Consider the following 19,270-nt stretch of genomic DNA (forward strand, 5'->3'; position numbering starts at 1 on the left):
GGTAAAGACATTCCTGTGGAAAAGTAAAACCCTCTTTTTCTACCAGTTTGCCAGCATAATCTTGACAGTGTATTCTTGCTTTGTAAACCCCCAAATGCATTTTTCACACTTTTAGCACCTAGTGGTACATCCATAAAGCCATTATTAGTTGAGTATAGCAGAGCAGGGTGCATTTAAGTTTATTTTTTCGGTGGTGTAAGGATAGTGAATACATAAATGATGTCTGGTTAGTGAATATGTTTTTATTCTGTGTGGGACCAACTGCAGAGTTAGGGTTGCCACTCCGCACCCCCCGCTCGGAGTAAGGAGCAGAGTGCATAGGGTTACTCACCCCCTTGCATTATTTATTAGTGGTCAACTAGGGATAATGTGATATTCTGCAGCATCGTTTATAGAAAATGCAATTTATTCCAAATTTCTAAAGCCTTTATGTTCACTTTAATTAAATACCTACACAGGCTATGTAACAGCATCCATAACATTCTCATAAAGAGATGCTGTTTCACCCACATGTGTTTTTTCTTCTCTTTTCTTTTCAATATTAAACTTAGTTTAATTATATTCAGGATTAAATCTCCCATCCTCCAGAGTACAGTTTTCCATATTGTATATGCCAAGCAACTGTATTCTCATTTACTTACAGTGAAATGCAGCAAGTGCAGATTAGAAAAAAGTAGAAAGTCCACGGGGTGTTACAAAAGTCAAACAGCATGTACTTTTTTTCATAAGGGTCATACGTAATAAAGCCCCAAACTTATGTAGATATGTAATCTAAAAAGGGACTTACAGCCAAAACAATGTAGAATGGAACATCACTTTAATGTCTTCAGTTAGGTCTTCATATAGTATTAGTAGTTATGCATCAGAATGGAACCTTGAGTGCATTCTCTATCATATACCTGGCTGGCAACCAAGAAACACCCAGCCTGTGTTTAGCTCATTTTCATCCTCTTCAAACTAGTCATCTACTTAACGTTTACCCTTTTATATTAGCGGCACATTAGCTGGGTAATTATTGCTTGTGTAAAATGTACTAACATAGAAAGACATTTTCTTAAAAGTTATTTGTAATTGGAAAAGCACTGGGGGTTTATTTAATTGCTGCAATGCAAACCAAGTTTAAAAGATGGGATAACAAATTGCGGAGGGGAATTTCTATGAGAGAATAGCATTGTGGTCTGCAGTTGAGAACAGTCGCCCTGGGTATTCAGACAGAGGAGGTTATTAATACTGTTATTTCCCTGTTCCAGCATTCACTGGCTAAGATCAAGGGGAGGAGTGGGTAAGAGGCGTGCTTGTTGATGTCATGATGAAGAGGCAGAGCTTGGGTTCAGATGAAGCTTAGTGATCTTTTGCAGGTACTGAGCCTTGCTTAGTGTTTCTGTGTCATGCTGCCGGCTTTCTCTGTTCCAGCAGTCAGCAAAGAATAAGGAGGGGAGGTGCAGCTCTGATCCCAGAGGAGGGCCCATGCCAGAGAACAAGATGAGCAAGCCAAGCAGAAAGCAAGAAAGAGTTACATAGAAGAGGAGTTTCTTTTCAGTAATCCAGAATTGTTAGCATCGGAGATACTAGCTGTGTCTGCTCCATTGTCCTATCCTGCTCAGTCATCTGGTTCAGCACCACAAAGGAGCAGACAGCTCCCGGCACTAGTAAATAGGTAGCAGCTTAGCACATGGGCTCCTAGGATCCCACTAACAAACAGCAATCAGAGTGTAAAGTCTGCAGCTCCATAGCATCAAACATACTTTGGCTACCGGGGGATTCTCAAGCACAATGTACCAGGGACATATTCAGGTAAGACTACAGTATGCATGCCCTTATATAGGATGGATAAGTGGAATAAGTGCTAAAATATCAGTGAACCCAACAGATGAAATTAAGGCACCAAAGAGTAATGTGTCATTGATAATTAATACAAAACAGTTTCTTACACATTTTAAGTTTGATTAGTATCAAGTTTCAAAAGAGCAGACCAACCCTGTACATAAATGTACTGCATGATCTAAGTCAACTGAAGGGCAAGCAGTGTTTCTCCTCAGACAGGCTAAAATGGGCCGTTAGGGTAATTAGGGGTAATTTTTCAGATCTAAAAAAACATTTGCAGACATGTATTGACATAATGTTGTTGTCTACACTGTTCCTGGCTAATGTAACTTTTTTTGATGCCTCTTGGGCCATATACAATTTAAACAGAGAGCAGCAAGGTCCACTTCTTGTAAATACAAGAAGTAGCTAGAAACAGAGTATTGATTTGAGGGGGTTTGGTAATGAGAGACTCTTGTAGTCGTACAGTTTCCTGATTCATGTAACCTTGACACTCAGCCTGCTCCGATTGCTTGCAACTTCACGTCCCATGTGATGTAAAGGAAAAATACTCTGTAACTATGTGCCAGAGTCTTGACGCATCCCCCTGGCTCCCCTCAGAATTTCCTACCACTTTTCAGTTCATCATCTCGAGAATGTATCCATAATGTATAATGATAAACATATTTTTTCTATGTGGCGTCTTAGATTTAGTTGTATTGTATGCATGGTTTACAATCTTCGGAAGCATACACTTAAGTTAGTTGAGTTAATGAGACCTCATGCAGTGTGTTTGTTTCGCTTGAAGCCAGAATCTTCATTGTTGTGGCTGGAAAGGTTCAGTGATGTTTTATACACAAAGTTAGTTTGATGGACAATGTCTTGCTCATTGTATGTTGTAATACCCTTTTCAGTGTATTATCTCAATATTATCTCAAGTATTATCTCAGTATCTTAAAGTTCCATTGTAGTGTTGCCTTTTAAAATAACAGGATGATTTAAACGTTTAGGGGCCCATTCACTGAGCTCAAGTGAAGGAATAGAGGAAAATAGAGGAAAAAAACTTAGATTTTCGAATGTTTTTTTTGGCTACTTCGACCTTCGACTTTGAATTGAATGATTCGAACTAAAAATCGTAATCGCAATATTTGACCATTCGATAATCGAAGTACTGTCTCTTAAACTTCGACCCCCTAGTTCGCCACCTAAAACCTACCGAAGCCAATGTTAGCCTATGGGGAAGGTCCCCATAGGCTTTCCAAGGTTTTTCTGATCGAAGGATAATCGTTCGATTCAAAGGATTTAATCGTTCGATCGAACGAATTGCGCTAAATCCTTCGACTTCGATATTCGAAGTCGAAGGATTTCAATTCGGCAGTTGAATATTGAGGGTTAATTAACCCTCGATATTCGACCCTAGGTAAATGTTCCCCTAAATGTTACAACTGATTCAAATTAACTTTCGGTGTGAAGAAGTGACTGCTTCTCCAATTTTACTTTTAGAATATTGCACTTCTAATGACATAATTTAATTACAGACTATTACACTATAGATGGAAATTATGTATTCATCAACTGTGACTACAGAGAAATAATCCTGGAATTTAACAACATTTGACACTGTGCGGAATTATAAACAGGTTACCATAATGCCAAAATAAAAAAGATTTTTTTATTATTTACAACAAGCAATTAACCAAACACAGATCATAACGATTGTGTTATTGTTTTTTTCTATTATTACAGTTTATAAAGAACCAATACATGTATGGGATCCGTTATCCGAAAGCCCATTATCCAGAAAGTTCTGAATTACAGGAAGGCCATCTCCCACAGGCTCAATTTAATCCAAATAATCAATTTTTTTTACACATTATTTCCTTTTCCTCTGCAATAATAAAACAGAACCTTGTACTTGTTCCAAAATAAGATATAAGTAATCCTTACTGGAGGCAAAACCAGCCTATTGGGTTTATTTAATGTTTAAATGATTTTCTAGTAGACAATCCAAATTCCGGAAAGACCTGTTATCCAGAGAACCCCAGGTCCTGAGCAATCTGAATAACAGTTCCCATACTTGTACCTATAGTGCAGTATGATGCATTCAGCTTATTCAGAGGGTAGATTTGTAGAGTAATAGGTAGAGGAGGACCAGCATTACTAAACTCTCAACTGAAGTGAAAAACAATACTGTAAAATAGGGTGGCACTAAAAATCTGCTTTGAGACTAGTAGACTTAAGAATGTTAAACAAACAGGGGCTAGGCAGAGACAGTTTTAGACACATAAAGCAGTAGGACGTATTTGGTGAAAACACACTTTAGAAATAACTTACAGGGCCTGAAGTTGGAGCAGTAATCTGGAGGGGCTCAAAATGAGAAAGGAATGAGAATGAAAGAGGTGTACCTGGAAGGAAAAAGTGCAGTTGTGCGGTTAAAAATACAGGTTTCAAAAATGAAAAGAAGTAAATTAAGTGGCTTCTCCTTGTCGTTCTCTTTGTACAACATATATTCCATGGGAAAGTGCATTGCTCTAAAAGAGACTGGACATTTCACACCCTGTCAGTTTTGGGGACATGACCCTGGGGATCCCTTTCCCTAAAAGTGTCTAGGGTATGAACACCGTGGATGCCTCTATCTCTACCTGGCACCATGCACTCTAAAAGATACTGTGGTTCCCTGATCCTGTAAGTTTCTGGGATCATGCACAACTCTTGATAAATTGTTATCTCTCCCTGCATTATTCTGATAGCATCTAAAAATTATTTTGGGCATCCTTCTGTGTTTCTGGGAGTACAAATTGTTTAACAATAACCAGTCTTTTTAGCTGTTTGGTTTGGGAAGCATGCACTGCTTAGAAAGGCTGTCATTCTGTATATTTCTGGCTGCCTTTGTTAACTGAAAGGGACTGGGATTCCCTGTCTCTCTTGCTGCTGAAAGCATGCACAGCTCTTTTTACTAAAATATGTTTCAGGGAACATTCACTGTTATTGAAAACCAAATAAGCACTGATCAAAGAAATCATAGATGACTGTGGGAGCACATAAGGCTCTCATACAGACCAAGGATCCACATTCCAAATTTTTTGGAGATTCTCTGAAACCAAAGACTTCCCTCTGTGATAGAATGTTCTGCTGTGAGACTGTGGTCACTACCCTCCAGCTCATTGCTTCAGAAAGAAGCTCCCCTGTCTGTTGCCTGCATATTTCAGGGCTTTATTCCCAATGGTATAATGCATCTCAGTTCCCTAATGTGTCTGTGCTCCATACTGTGTTTTCCTTTTTCATTCATTTATAGCAGATAGATACTTTTTACTCTAGTGAAGAGCTTCGGTTAAAGCCAGCATCATATCATACAATAGTTTGACATTGTGAAAATGCAAAGTGTTGCTAAAACTTTTCCATTAAATGTCAACAGTCCAGAGTACTTATCATGTCTGCGGTGGTCTGAAATAACATTATGTTTGAAATGCCATGATTAATTAAAATGAGTTGCAAATCAGTGCAATTTATCCTGAAAATGGCTTTGCCAATTTCAATTACCCCATTTACTAATGTTAAGTAAATGCCAAAAAAATTGTATTTTAGTTTACACCTTCTTTTTTTATAGATACACTGTGAATGCTTGATGTTCTGTTTATTATCTCAAGAGGTTTTGCTGCATATTATTTATATTTGTGTAGAAGGATGGTCCAACAATGGACATACTAAACAGTATATTTTTACAGAAAGACTTGATACAGATCTCCAGGATAGAATTAATGTATTTGATCCATGCTTCCAAAACCAGTTGTTTAGGTGTTTGGACAGAATTTCAAGCTCCAGCAATATTCTGTTCTACATAGAATAGAAGGATTCTAAAGAAATCCATGAAACAACGCCTCGTAAGCAGAGAATCTATTACACTCAGCACAGGTGCACAGACTAGGAAGGAGGCAGAACTCTTTGTGTATACAATATTGATTATTTGTATCCAAAGTCCCTGCTTGTAATTCTATATAGCATCAAATGAGTTCCCCCTGAAAACTTTTCCATGAAATTAGTTGTTGTTGTCGGACAACTACATGTAAAATCCAACACCATATGTGTTAGGTACCTTTGTATTGCTCCTGTGTGTTTATAAAAACATTAGAATCAAATATTCTCCAGCCATCACAAACTTCACAGTTCAGTAATGGAAAATGTATGTGATATTTATGGAAGAGGCTCAAAGCTGTTTCGTTATGGGTAATATTTTGCAGGACTTTGTCTTGGTGTGGGTGGCAAGATATAAAGGAGATACAGGGGTCTTCTGTATCGGCATTGGCAAGTGTTTGAGTACTAAGGTGGGATGAAGTGCTCCTATTAGGTATACTTAGAACTTACTCCCTTGTCCGTATGTAGTGCAGCTGTAAATGTCAATGCTGGAGAGCTTAACCCACTTTACAAAAATAATAGTGATTTATTTAGCCTATTGGCATACACAATAAGGGCACTGTTTTAGGCCCCACTGGTACCCAGTAGCGCTCTTGTTTTTTGCCTCCTGAATGACACACATGTTTAGGCTGAGGATGCCTGGGTTCTGACCATGTGCTGCCCATATGCTGCTATTCCAGTATGCATCACTGTTAGACACAGGCAGAATTATATCTAACAGTGGTATTACAAAGCATTGAGCCTAAGGACACTGGGCGCAACTTGGGTGAAAAATGTTAGTTTCATCTTACTACCCATTATTAAATGGACTCTTACATCTTTGTTCCTAACTGACTGCATCAAAAGTGAAGGATGAAACACCAAACTTGGTTGATTTGTGTTATAGTGTCTTCTATGCATTTTTCTTCTATTTGTGTTGTATTTTTGCCTCAGCAATCAGTTTAAAATTTGTTCAACAATCTCCCTTCAATATTAGCCCTTGTGTTGGATGTATGGTTACTCATTATTCAATGTACAGTTGTGCAATGGCGCAGTAAACCATAACAACCTATCAGACATTTGGTTTCATCATTTTAACTGAATTCGATTAATGTTACTTTGGTATTGGTTGCTATAGGTTACTGCACCTTACGTTAATTTCACCTACGTTAATAAACCTTCCATGCAGGTTTAGAGAGAGGCAGAAAACAAAGTAACTTCAAGTCACAGCTCTGTAATGGGGATTTTTCATTTCAAATGAACTTTAGAGTCCTCATTTATCAATGAGACAAGGGGCAAACTGCAAAAATACCTTCTCACAATAGCATATTTTGCCCTCATGGACATCACAATATTTTGCAACTTCTATTTGCTAGTAGTCATGCCTGTCTCCCTTAGCTTTATAAGCTTCTCTATAATAATGTGTGGGTTGAGAAAACCTCAACCCGCACCCGATCCTAACTTGACCCCTGAGAACCCACACCCGACCCTAACCCGCTGTGAGATCCTACTGAAGGGGGCAGGGCATGCAGATGTGCAAGTACATTAAAAGGAGTGCATCCAACAAAAGTAGGGCACTAGGAGTTTGCCAAACTTTGTTAGCAGTCGACCCGAACCTGCATGACCCATGGGTCCCACGGGCTTCAGGTCAGCCCACACATCACTGCTTCTCTAAGCTTTCTAAGCTGCACAGCTTGCACCTGCAGGTATGCCAGACACAAGAAGGGGGGCACATGGGTCTGGGGTACCACATATCACCTGGTGCTCCTTGCTTTGTACATGTGCAGAAAAGGGACATGGGAGGGGATGCACAGGTGCCACTTGTGTGCTGCCATTTCTCTATGCCATGCTAGTAGAACAAATAAATGTAGCATACAGAAGAGGTGGAATATGGCAAGATGTGAGTTTCTACTAGCACCCCCCCCCCACACTTGTACATCTTTCATCACAGGCAACAGAAAGGGGATGAGGGGGCACAAGGCACTCTGGCACAGCACACTTCTGTGAGTACCTTGTACAATGCAAGGTGCAGCTGGTACAAAGAAACAGAATACAGCTGATCTCTGCCAACAATAGGAACACACACTATGCATATTGAATACCCAACATCCTGCAGAGCACTTATAAATGAGTCCTTGCATTCTTTATGTTTTATTTTTGTGGGCTTTTAACTATTGCACCGTATTTAACTTGGAAGATTAGTGAATGAAAATAATAATGACAAAACTGTAGCCTCAGAATCACTGACCCAGGGACCAGATAGTATTATTTCAGGTTAGTGAGAGATATGTTAAAATAACAATAATAGAAATAATTTCTATAATTTCTATCCTTATAATTTTTCTATTACACTAAAGTTTATTCTGATGCAGATATTCTATTTAATATAATTCTTAGAGGAAGCAGAAGGTTTTCTTTCCTCCATGTCACAATAAATGGTATCTAGTAGTAACATGTCTAAAGCTATTGAAGTTGCTGAGTAATCCTGAAAACATTTCATTTCTCACCCAAGCGCTTGCCTAGCCCTGAAAAAGCTGTCAGTGGAACTTGCCAGTCAGTGGAAGCCAGTCCAGTTGACTTGTCACTGCTAGACACTGTGTAATTGTTAGCATTATCCCGGGTCATGTTTTTTTTTTGCTTAAATGGTTAGTTTTTAAGTTCGACATCAAAAATTTGAATATGTTAGTTGTCATAGTCTTAAATGAGTTTTTAACACCAGTTACCTGACTCGACCCATCATATATTTATGTATTTATATATCTGCATATGCTGGGTCTGCATTTACATCAATAATCCGCTATGCAAACCCACCACATGATGAAATTAAAGTGCATGAAAATTTCTACATTCATAGACTTAGTTGTAATAGGAGTTCATTGTAATAGGAATTCATTGTTAGAGGAGTTATTTGTAGTAGGAGTTGATTTTCTTACAAAGCTGATTGTAGTTTAAGTGTTAATGGAACTTTGTACGAAGTATTGGTAAGAAAGAAACTTTAATATAACATGAACATTTATTTACAGCTATGAAATCATTTTTGTCCATGTGCTCTGTATTATCCATAGGGGTTACTTTCTATCCTGAATAGCTGCCGGCTGTTACCTAGAGAAACTGATTTCGTTATTCTGTCTGGTCAGTTGGAGACATTTAAGTAATGTTTAGAAATCAAACACTTTTGGTTTTTTTGTTGAATATCACACTGTGACTACTTGCAGTATGTGCCCTTATTTGCTCCCTTGCTTAAACTATTACAACGAATGCAAAAAGTTATATATACACACTGCCTATATTGTCTATACCCCAATATTGATACAAAATCTTCTTTAGCACTTAACAATTTAGTCTGGACACAGTATAGATTCAAGGAGCTTCCTTAGGGAAAATGATTTTGTATTTTGGAGCCATCGGTTCATAGCGGTATTATGGAAATCCTGGCTGATTTAGCTTGCATTTCATGAATGTATCATCAAGGCTACTGTGTATAATGCCATTCAGAATCAACCTGTCTCTGCCCGTAGTCCAGAATTCGTCAACATATCCAGCACAATTTTCTTATTGTATAAACCATAGTCATGTGGGTGCCCCTTATAACTGCTATATGCGCGAAATTAAAAAATCAGCAGTTTGTTTGTTTTTTTTTTCTGGCACAGTATGATATGGCTTCTTTAGAACACTTTATTACTGTACAACTTGTATTAATATGAATCCATCCATCAGTGTCCAAATTTGATCAGCCTTACTAACTACTCACAAATCCACCATTAACATGTAATTTACACTTTAGTCAGGTGTGAATTAATTGACAGACTAAATTAATTAACACATTTCTTCAAAGCTAACAGTGCAGTACATTATCTCAGTTGGGAAGCTTTGACAAGAAAGATGCCGCATGGGGATCTCTAAGTTTCATTCAAAAGAGGAGACAGGCAAGGTTTGCCATTCTGTATCAGTGTTTCTTAACAATATTTTATTTCTTATAACCATTTATTTTCCAGTAACCCATTAGCAATTTGCATAGGCTAAAATGTATCATCAGATGTTTGGAAAAAATAGCCCTTGCCTCTTGAAAATGTGCCGTAGAGGTGCAGATGCTACTGACTGAAAAATAAGGCTCTTTTTTTTTTTTTTAAATGTCTTTATTTATTTTTTTTCTCACCCAAAAATAACATAAGGCACGAAAAGTGTGGGGTACAAAAATAAAATAAGGCTCTTAATGTCGAACTATAGTGTCTGTTGCATCATCACAAGCTCAAATAATATGGAAACTACAATTCTTTAAGATCTAGGTTACCTATTATAAAGCATAGACATAGTGTCGGACTGGAATGCCAGGGCCCACCAGTAAATCTTAGACTGTGGGCCCACTTTCTATTATTAATATTATTATTCCTCCTCTCCTCACTCAACCTTTATATCTACTTACTATATCCTTCCATTATTACACATTTTTTCCCATAAAGAAATAGGAAAAGACCATGAAATAGGCCAAATGTTTAGAAGCAAGAGGGCCCACTGACACCTGGGCCCACCAGGAGTTTTCCTGATATCCCAGTCCAGACCGACACTGCATAGACAGGCATCACATGGGAATTAGACACAGAACACACCGGCACAACATGGGTAATTCTAGCAGGTATAACCTTGCTCGTTTATTGCGGATGCAACATTTCGGGGCGTGACCCCTTTCTCAAGCAATCACATGGGAATTCCCATTGCCAAGTGATCTCAGATTTGGTTATTTAATGGGGTGGGGGGGATTCGATCCATATGCCAGGGTTTGAATAATATCTCAGAACCTAAACTTAAACTTCAGGGTCATACTGCAACTGTAGATGTTCCTACTGTACAAATGCAAAAAAGTAACAACTACATTGTCCCCATTACTAACGTTATACTGTTACATTCCTAAGCATCATTCCAGCTATTTTTTTTAAATCACCCATCTCATTTCAAGTGCATATGATGCTTCTGTAGATGAAAATATAAATTTCACCCTCTCCTATTCTTCACACAGTGCTGAAGGACTTTGCATGTAAAGGATGGAATCACTGAAGAGGAAAGCATAAATCTGCTCTTTGCAGTTTTAAATTTAGACCTTGCAAGAAAAAAAATGCTAGGTATTATTATCGGAACTTCTGCACATGAGATTTGCATTTTATTTTTATAAACTTTGGGTTGCAGATAGTTAAATGCAGGGACAGTTTTATGACTTTCTCTGCAAGGCTTACTTCTGGACAATTTCCAGTCTACGTGAACTGTGCCATCATAACTAATAATAATGTCAGTGAATGTATAGCAAGCAACGTACAGTTTATCAGTACAGAACAAGTCGTTACAATATTTGCTGGTATTGTAGGTGAAATGAATGTAGCTACCGTACATCAACAACGTTATAAATAACTGTAATAAACCATTAATGGTTTTATGAAATCTGAGAGCCACCCCTAGACATAGAAAACAGTATTGCAGAGTGAATTGTTTCTTCTTGTGGAAATCAGAGATCAGCTCTGATATTGATATAGTGCCGTCTGTGGGAATTAACTGCTAAACCAGCCAGACTGCAAAAATATGAATGGAAGAGATACAGTATGCACAATGCCCTGTATGCAAAGATAGTATAGTTGCACACATAAAAGGCAAATTCTCATCCAAACCAGCTCTCATTTCAGGAAATATATATATAACCTTGGCGAATGGAATATTCTGTTTTCTGCTTATTGTTGTGTTTCTTCAAGTGGATTTAATTATGCGTAACATACATTTAATAGCAGGAAGCAGAATTCCGGGTCACATCTTAAAATGACATCAATAAACGACCAAAATCATCAAAAGGCCATTGTTGTTTTTTTTGTTTTTTTTTTGACAATGTCTTCCCAGTAGAGTACTCTGGTAATGTATACTTTAAATGTCAATAAGCCCATGTTATGCTTTATTGAGTGATGGTTACTGTATTCCACATCATTTAAAGCTAATGTACACAGTTGACATTGCAGGTTACATCACAAGCTAAAGGTCTGGTTACACTGTGCAATGAGGCCTCATACACATCTGTAGTTTATGTGCTCACATATAAAAACTGTTGTGAAACCGAGCTCTTGCATCTATTCATTTGCACTGAAATTGTGCAGAGTATTCAAATTCTGCAACTGTGTCATTTGCATCTTCCTCCCAAGTTGCATTAAGACGTACTAGTTGCAACTCTGATTCTGAGATTAGACGATTCTGAACAATGTCAATGCAAATCTATGAACTGTTCGGACCCACATGAGTATTCTAGGCCTGAAAAAAACCCCATTCTAAAGTGTCAACAAAAAAGCTAAACAGGAAAAAATAATTGCAATATTGCTTGCTTTAAGGAGCAGTTTGAATTTAGGCTGTTAGAATGTTTGTAGGGTGTCACTCACCCAAGATTAAGAATTGAATGGAAGACTGTAAAATAGGTGATGGTTTAAATAAGTGAATGTGAATAATACAAAATTACGGACGCACCAAATAAACAGTTTTGAGATTTGGTTGAATCCCTAATCTTTCGTGATGGTTTGGCCAAATCAGAACCTGAATTTGCATATGCAAATCAGATTAAGTAATTGTTAAAAAGACCCAAGTGTACAGCTCACTGAAAAAATTGCATTGTCCTTGTTCATGTGACAAACAGTCACATGATTTGAGTCAGATTTGATTTGGCCAAATACTCACATTTGGCCAAAGCCTGCTGAAAAAGGCTGACTCCTGACTGAATCCTGGATTCAGTGCATCCCTATAAAAAAATACTAACAACAATAAATATGTAGATTCAGGATTAATCATTTCACTGCATTCAGATAGCAATGGATGGCATTAAAATCAATATATTAAGGTAGCAAATCAAGGAAAAACAGCAAAAAGCAGAATAACTGCTATTCAATCTTTATTGTGCCTTTCACACGACGACCAGCAGCGATGAAGCCAGTTCTTCTTCCACCTCGCAGCAGCATTTTTTGGAACGGGACTCAGAGGAGACAGTGCGATCCTCGCAGCGCCAGTACAAGAACCCGAGAGCCCCAATACCTCGAGAGGATTACCCGCAGAGGAAACGGAAGGACAGGAGGTGAATGACTTGTGTATTAATATTTCTTCACATACTCTTACCAGAGCAGAACGATCGGTTCTGAATAAGGGACTGGGGTTTGTACCATATTATGAGAATGATTTTGTTTACTGGGAGATTGAATTCCTTAAGTATGTTAGGAAATTGAAACTTAAAATGTATTTCTTTGGCAAACCAGAGGGGGAAGGCCAGTATAACCCTACAGCTTTAAGGAAACCTAGTACCTTTATCCCTATATTAGATAACTCATCCATAGATACGTTCTCCAATGTGGTAATTAATGAAGTGTCACGAAACTGGGATACCCATCACAGACTAGGTAAATACAACCTTTCAATATCTGAAAAACAAGCCTTACATTCTCTTCAAAATAATGATAAGATTATTATAAAACAAGCAGACAAAGGTGGGGCAATTGTGATTATGAATAAAAATGAATATATGGAGGAAGCCTACAGACAATTAAATGTAATGGAACACTATGAACAAATAGGATATGACCCAGTATTTGAAATCAAAAAGGAGATAGATTTACTAATAAATGAGGCTAGACAAAATGGGATAATAACTAAGCAAGAACATGAATTTTTAAGTACGGAACACCCACGTACCCCAGTCCTATATCTTCTCCCAAAGGTACACAAATCACTTAGGAACCCCCCAGGACGCCCAATAATATCTGGCATTGGCTCAATACTTGAACCGTTATCAAAATTTGTTGATCAACACTTACAAAAAATTGTGTCAAGTATCCCCACTTGTTTGAGGGATACAACGGATCTATTGAGAAGGCTCAAGGATACCGTATTACCACAAGGTGACATTTATTTATGTAGTATTGATATCCAGAGCCTTTATACGTCAATACCACAGAAAGAGGGGATTGATTGTATTGAAGAAGCTTTGTTAGAAACCAATCTCTCACATCACCTGATATATTTCTTAATTGACTGTCTGTATTTGGTCTTACAAAAAAACTATTTTAGATTTAATGAGCAATACTTCTGGCAACGCCAGGGGACGTCGATGGGGGCAGCGGTTGCCCCCTCGTTTGCAAATATTTTTGTTCACTGCTTGGAACAGAAACTGTTCACGAAAGGCCCATACAGCAGTCATATTATTAAATATTGGAGATATGTGGACGACGTTCTTATCTTATGGAACGGACCGGAAAGGTTGTTCCATCAGATGATTGAGGAAGCAAACAAAAAGCATTCTACTATTAAATTCACCTGTGAGATCTCTGCTTCTTCCATTAATTTTTTGGATGTTAATATAAAATTATGTGATCAACAAATTCTGACACAAATGTTTTCTAAACCGACAGATCGAAACACTCTCCTCTCCTGTGGTAGTTTTCATAACCCACGTATTATTGATGCTATTCCGAAGGGACAATATATAAGAGCAAGGCGTATATCGTCTAATCCTGAACAATTCCAGTCCTCAATGCGAAATATCACCAATAAATTTCTTAATAGAGGTTACAAAAAGAAAAAATTGGCACCCCTTGTGGAAGAGGTGAACCAATTAGATCGGGAGGAGCTATTACGAACAAAAAGAAAAGTGGATAAGGATGTGGAGAGAGTACCTTTTGTCACAAAATATGGTAAACAGAGTAACTGCATTGAGAAAATTATAAAACAATATTGGCCTATTTTGGGACAAGATAAACAGTATGGAGGTCTTTTTAAAAAACCACCGTTATTTTGTTATAAAAGGGGCAAATCTTTGAGAGATATGCTGTGCCCTTCTGACGTTTACAAAAAGGATACTAATTTTGCTAAAACCTCAAGAAAAGGTACCTTTCCATGCCTCAGTTGTGTTTGCTGCTCTTCAGTTATAAAAAACAGTACGGTTAACCACCCAACGAAGGGTACTCCCATAAGGATAAAAAACTTTTTTACCTGCGAGACAAAAGTTGTAGTATATATGCTGAAATGTCCTTGTGGCATGGCATATATAGGACAGACCATTAGAATGGTCAAGGAGCGAATTAAAGAACACAGGAACAATATAAGGAATTATAAAATTAGTACAGCAACTGATACACCTGTCTCGAGACATTTTCATAATCAGGGCCATAATGTTAGCCAGCTAAGATGGCTGGTCTTAGAAAAAATAATACAGCCTAAAAGGGGAGGTGACATACGAAAATCCCTTGGACAACGGGAAGCGTATTGGATAAAAAGAATGAATACAATGGCCCCTGCAGGTTTGAATGATCATTGGAGCTTATCTCCTTTCTTATAGTTAAACTGTTCATGTATCTCTTTCTTCACAGATATTGAGTACAGCTTGTGATTAGAATACTTTGTTGCAAGTTTCAGCAAAGGGTAAGACCTTTTGTATCAATAGTTATTAATGTATAGGCAGTTGAAACAAAGTAACCTTTTGGTAGGCTCTTTTTATGAGCAGTTCCTTCAAGTAATTTGGTTATTGTTTTTATATCTATGTGTAGTTTGTCTCTATTATTACACGAGGAAATCGCTACAGACGACCTCATTTTAATGGTTATGGAGTTATGATACAACGGATTGAATCGTGAACCTGCACAGCTACACAATACTTTTATGACACCCTGGACTTTTAAGTATTTTAAATTTCCTACTTCCATTTTATCCTTATATCATATTATATTATATTATACACGAATTGTGTTCTTATGCAATTGATTATTGTACCTCCCAGTGGTAAGGGTTAACTGTGGAAAAAAGTTTTTTGATGAAGGGGTGGGACTTCCTGTATGGCACTATAAAGCACTTTTTCACTTTGTTTCGTACACACTTGATAAAGGGTACTTGCTGCCCGAAACATGTTGTGTGAAAGGCACAATAAAGATTGAATAGCAGTTAAAAAAAAAAAAAAAAAGTGTGAAAGGCACAATAAAGATTGAATAGCAGTTATTCTGCTTTTTGCTGTTTTTCCTTGATTTGCTACCTTAATATATTGAAGTTAACTCTGTGGTTGCCTGTGACGGAGCACCAGTGCGAATCAGGAATATCCAACCAATGCTGGGTGCATGCGTGTTACCTTCGAATGTGGATGGCATTAAAAGTCACTGGGCAGTACAATAACATCACAGAGGCGGGGCAGTTACATCAGAAAGGCGGGGCTATGAAGTGGTGATTAGCTAATCGCTGAATCGATCTTGGAGAGTCCTGTCCAGTTTTCCTAATTTGGAAAACCTGGCAGGCAGTTTTGACTAACAAACAGAGTTCTTTTCTTTTCCTTTTAAGTCTAAAATAATGCAAATGAGAACAAATCGGTTTCAAAATGCACATATATAGAAGGGCTGTATGGAAAATAGGCCAAAAGCATATATTATATATATATTGTATTACTCTGTTCCATTCATAGCAGGTTTACCCTTGGTTGCATGAAGTAATACTAGTGTTTTCATATTGAATCATATCTCAGCTAATGTTGGATTCATTTCTAAAGGCCAACCCCTCCCAGGGTGAAACATAATATACATACATATTATTTATTAAATAAGCAATCATATTGCCTTCTGTGATCATAAACCTCTATCTTTGTGGATACTAAAAACCACATCATACAATACCCCTATAATATATTTCCCATATTTAGAACATCCATTACTATTAGCTATTTCATAAATTTAAATATATATATGTAAATTAATAAAAGCTTTGACATTTTTAATTCTTAAACGTGACCAGTGTGCAACTGCATTTTTGGACTTATCTATAGCAACAGCGGATAGCACCTGGGTCATTTGATTGCTATCAGGGCAGCCATCAGGGGGGGACAGGGGGGAGAGTTGTAGGGGGCCCGATGGTAAGGGGGGCCCGGCCACGCCACACTTACTTGGTTAGCCGGGCCCCCATCTTTCTGAGAGCTGCTGACTTCGGGAAGGCATGGACTTTTAAGGGGCCCTGGCCACCAATTTTCATATAATGGGGGGGGGCCCTGGCCACCAATTTTGGGCACCAATTTTTTTTTCTCATGTGGGGTCCTAGCCACCAATATTTTTTAATGGGGGGGGCCTGGCCACAAATGGTTTTTATGGGGGGCCCTAACCACCAATATCGTTTGTTTTTTTTTCAACATGAGGGAACCCGAGCCACCAATATTTTATTTTGTTTTTTTACTGTGTGGTGGGGGCGAACCTGTGGGGTGGGGAGGGCGGACCTGTAGGTGGGGCTTGTGGTGGGCGCAGCTCAGGGGGCCCAGGAAATTTTGTCGTATGGGGCCCTGCGATTTCTGATGGCGGTCCTGAATGCTATGCTGTGCTGAATAACTGGGATTGTGTGCGTATATATATATATATATATATATATATATATATATATATATATATACATATATGTGTGTGTGTGTATAGATTTATTTAATACAGGCACACCTTTATATTTTCTATACTATATAAAGATACATATATATATATATATATATTTATTTAATACACACACACCTCTATATATAGGTACAGGACCTGTGTATACTTATTTATGAAATTTTCTTTCAAACAAGTCAAAAGTGGCTGTTCCTGTATGTACTGAGAGCCCAGTAACCTGTGCCACTGTCTGCATTCGGCAGCACTGTATTCATGTGGGGCAGGAGGACTTGCTAGTTAGGGAGCAATGATGATATCTTTTGCACTTCCACTGTGCCTTCTAGCTTAAATGAATTGTTACAGGCATTCAGGAGGACATGCAAGTTATGGAGCAGTGACGGATGCAAGTGGCCCTGTAAAGAGCCCTGTACTTACCACCTGCCCTGTTGCAAGTGCTAAGGGTATTGCTGGATGGTCCCCACTCACAGTGAGCTCTGCACCCCTATTTTTTTTTATCCGATGCAAAGTAGAGAGTGTAGATAGACACAGGATAGAAATGCTCTCTCATCATGCACTAAAGGTGTGCACTTGTGCCACTTAGTAAATGACCCCTAAATTGTTGCGAAGTACCTTCTTTTAAGGCATTTTATCAACAGAAAAACGTGGTTGTTATCTCTATTACACATCATGCCACATGCATGCTTTCTTATGTCAATGTGCATAAAGTACCATGCTGGTAGTGCTGGTTTTCATTACATATCATTTTATTGATGCACAGAAAATAAGCATAACAATTGTTGGGCAATGATCATTTTGTTTATGCACGGTGTATAATGATTGGGCGCTACTACAGACAAAAGTGTAATGAAAAACCAAATTTCCCTGGATACCATTCAGTTTCATCATAATTTTGCTGGGAAGTAATATGCTCTGGGGCTCTAAGGTGTAATAAATGAAATGCTAAATTAAAACTGCCTAGGTAAATCTGTGCTCAGAAAATTATACGTGGCACATAAGCTCATGAATAATTATCTTGTTTAAGGTTTTTACATTTCCTTACATTTTATTGCCTCTCAAATGATCCATCTCTGAAAAGCAAGGAACTCACTTTCCAGACATGGAAATGATAAAATGACAGGAGGAAATTTAATGGAATAGCACACAAAAATGCTGAATTGTCAAAATCAACAAAAAAATGTGTAGAAAAATCATTCAACTTTACTAAAAGACCAGTCAAAAATGATGCTATACAGAACACAAATGATGTCTAGATTTTGTTTAGATTTAATTTAATGGGAACCAATATCAAAATAAATGTCTCTTTTGAGCAGCATAGGGTTTGGGTGCATTTCTGTTTCATTTAATGCAGAATATCAGCTACATAAAGTGGTTATTTCCAAGAGACATGACATGAAGGCTTTTGGTACATCTGTTCTACTGAAGCCCATTAAAGGAGCCACCTATATTTGTATCAATTGTTTCCATGATATCAGCTTGGTCACTACAGTTTGGAAATGCCTGCATGTATAAAAGGAAGAATGGGAAGTACATCAGTACTTTTATTGCTATATACCACCCCTGCTTCACCATCTGAACAGAAAAGGCTTAATATAATACTACTATCATATTTCAAAATCTTGGCACAAATGGCATTAAATTCCATAAAATAATCTCAGGGGACGCATGTTCAGGCATGATCGGTGCCTAGGTAGAAGTCACAGTACTTTTTGTTTTGTGATATGTCTGCTGGTCTTCTGGAATGGGAGTAGAATCAAAATGTTGGTATGGGGCCTTATAACTTTCTATTGTTTAGCTTTCAGTGGACAGTAAATTCTTTATTTTTCCACAAAGAAAAACTTATGACTGTAGGTAGAATAACACCAGGGCTTTCCAATGCTAACACCAAAACGGAGAAACAATTAAAAGTAAAAAACACTTTATTATAACATTAAAAAACAAGTGGTTCAGGAACACCCGTTAATTAAAGCCAGGCCTCAAAGGTCTTAATAGGCCATTATTTCTATCCAACCCTTCTTGGCTCTTGCTCTAATCATCATTGGCTCAGTCAAGACTGTACACTTTAATATCACAGGCAGATCAATGAGGTTTACAGGTATTAATAAATCCTTTACATGGCACTATATGTCTAAAGTTCTTTCAGTTTTAATTCATTCAGATCTCTGGAT

General features: G+C 37.8%; 1 protein-coding gene and 1 long non-coding RNA gene across 4 annotated transcripts in view; both read left to right on the forward strand.

Annotated features, from left to right (window-relative positions):
• Nucleotides 1–1,218: 1,218 nt before the first annotated feature.
• pex5l.L (peroxisomal biogenesis factor 5-like L homeolog) overlaps nucleotides 1,219–19,270 on the forward strand; it is a 133,470-nt gene continuing 115,418 nt past the window's right edge. For all 3 annotated transcript variants that reach the window (XM_041563319.1, XM_041563321.1, XM_041563322.1), the window contains exon 1: nucleotides 1,219–1,794. In XM_041563319.1, coding sequence (XP_041419253.1) covers nucleotides 1,774–1,794 — 21 coding nt within the window. In that variant the 5' untranslated portion in view covers nucleotides 1,219–1,773. The remainder of the gene's footprint in view (nucleotides 1,795–19,270) is intronic.
• LOC121393798 lies at nucleotides 13,060–15,627 on the forward strand. The gene is made up of 3 exons (XR_005961369.1): nucleotides 13,060–13,100; nucleotides 15,066–15,117; nucleotides 15,243–15,627. It is a non-coding gene; the product is annotated as an uncharacterized LOC121393798 (long non-coding RNA).

Source organism: Xenopus laevis, chromosome 5L, assembly GCF_017654675.1.
Source record: "Xenopus laevis strain J_2021 chromosome 5L, Xenopus_laevis_v10.1, whole genome shotgun sequence".
Lineage (NCBI taxonomy): Eukaryota > Metazoa > Chordata > Amphibia > Anura > Pipidae > Xenopus > Xenopus laevis.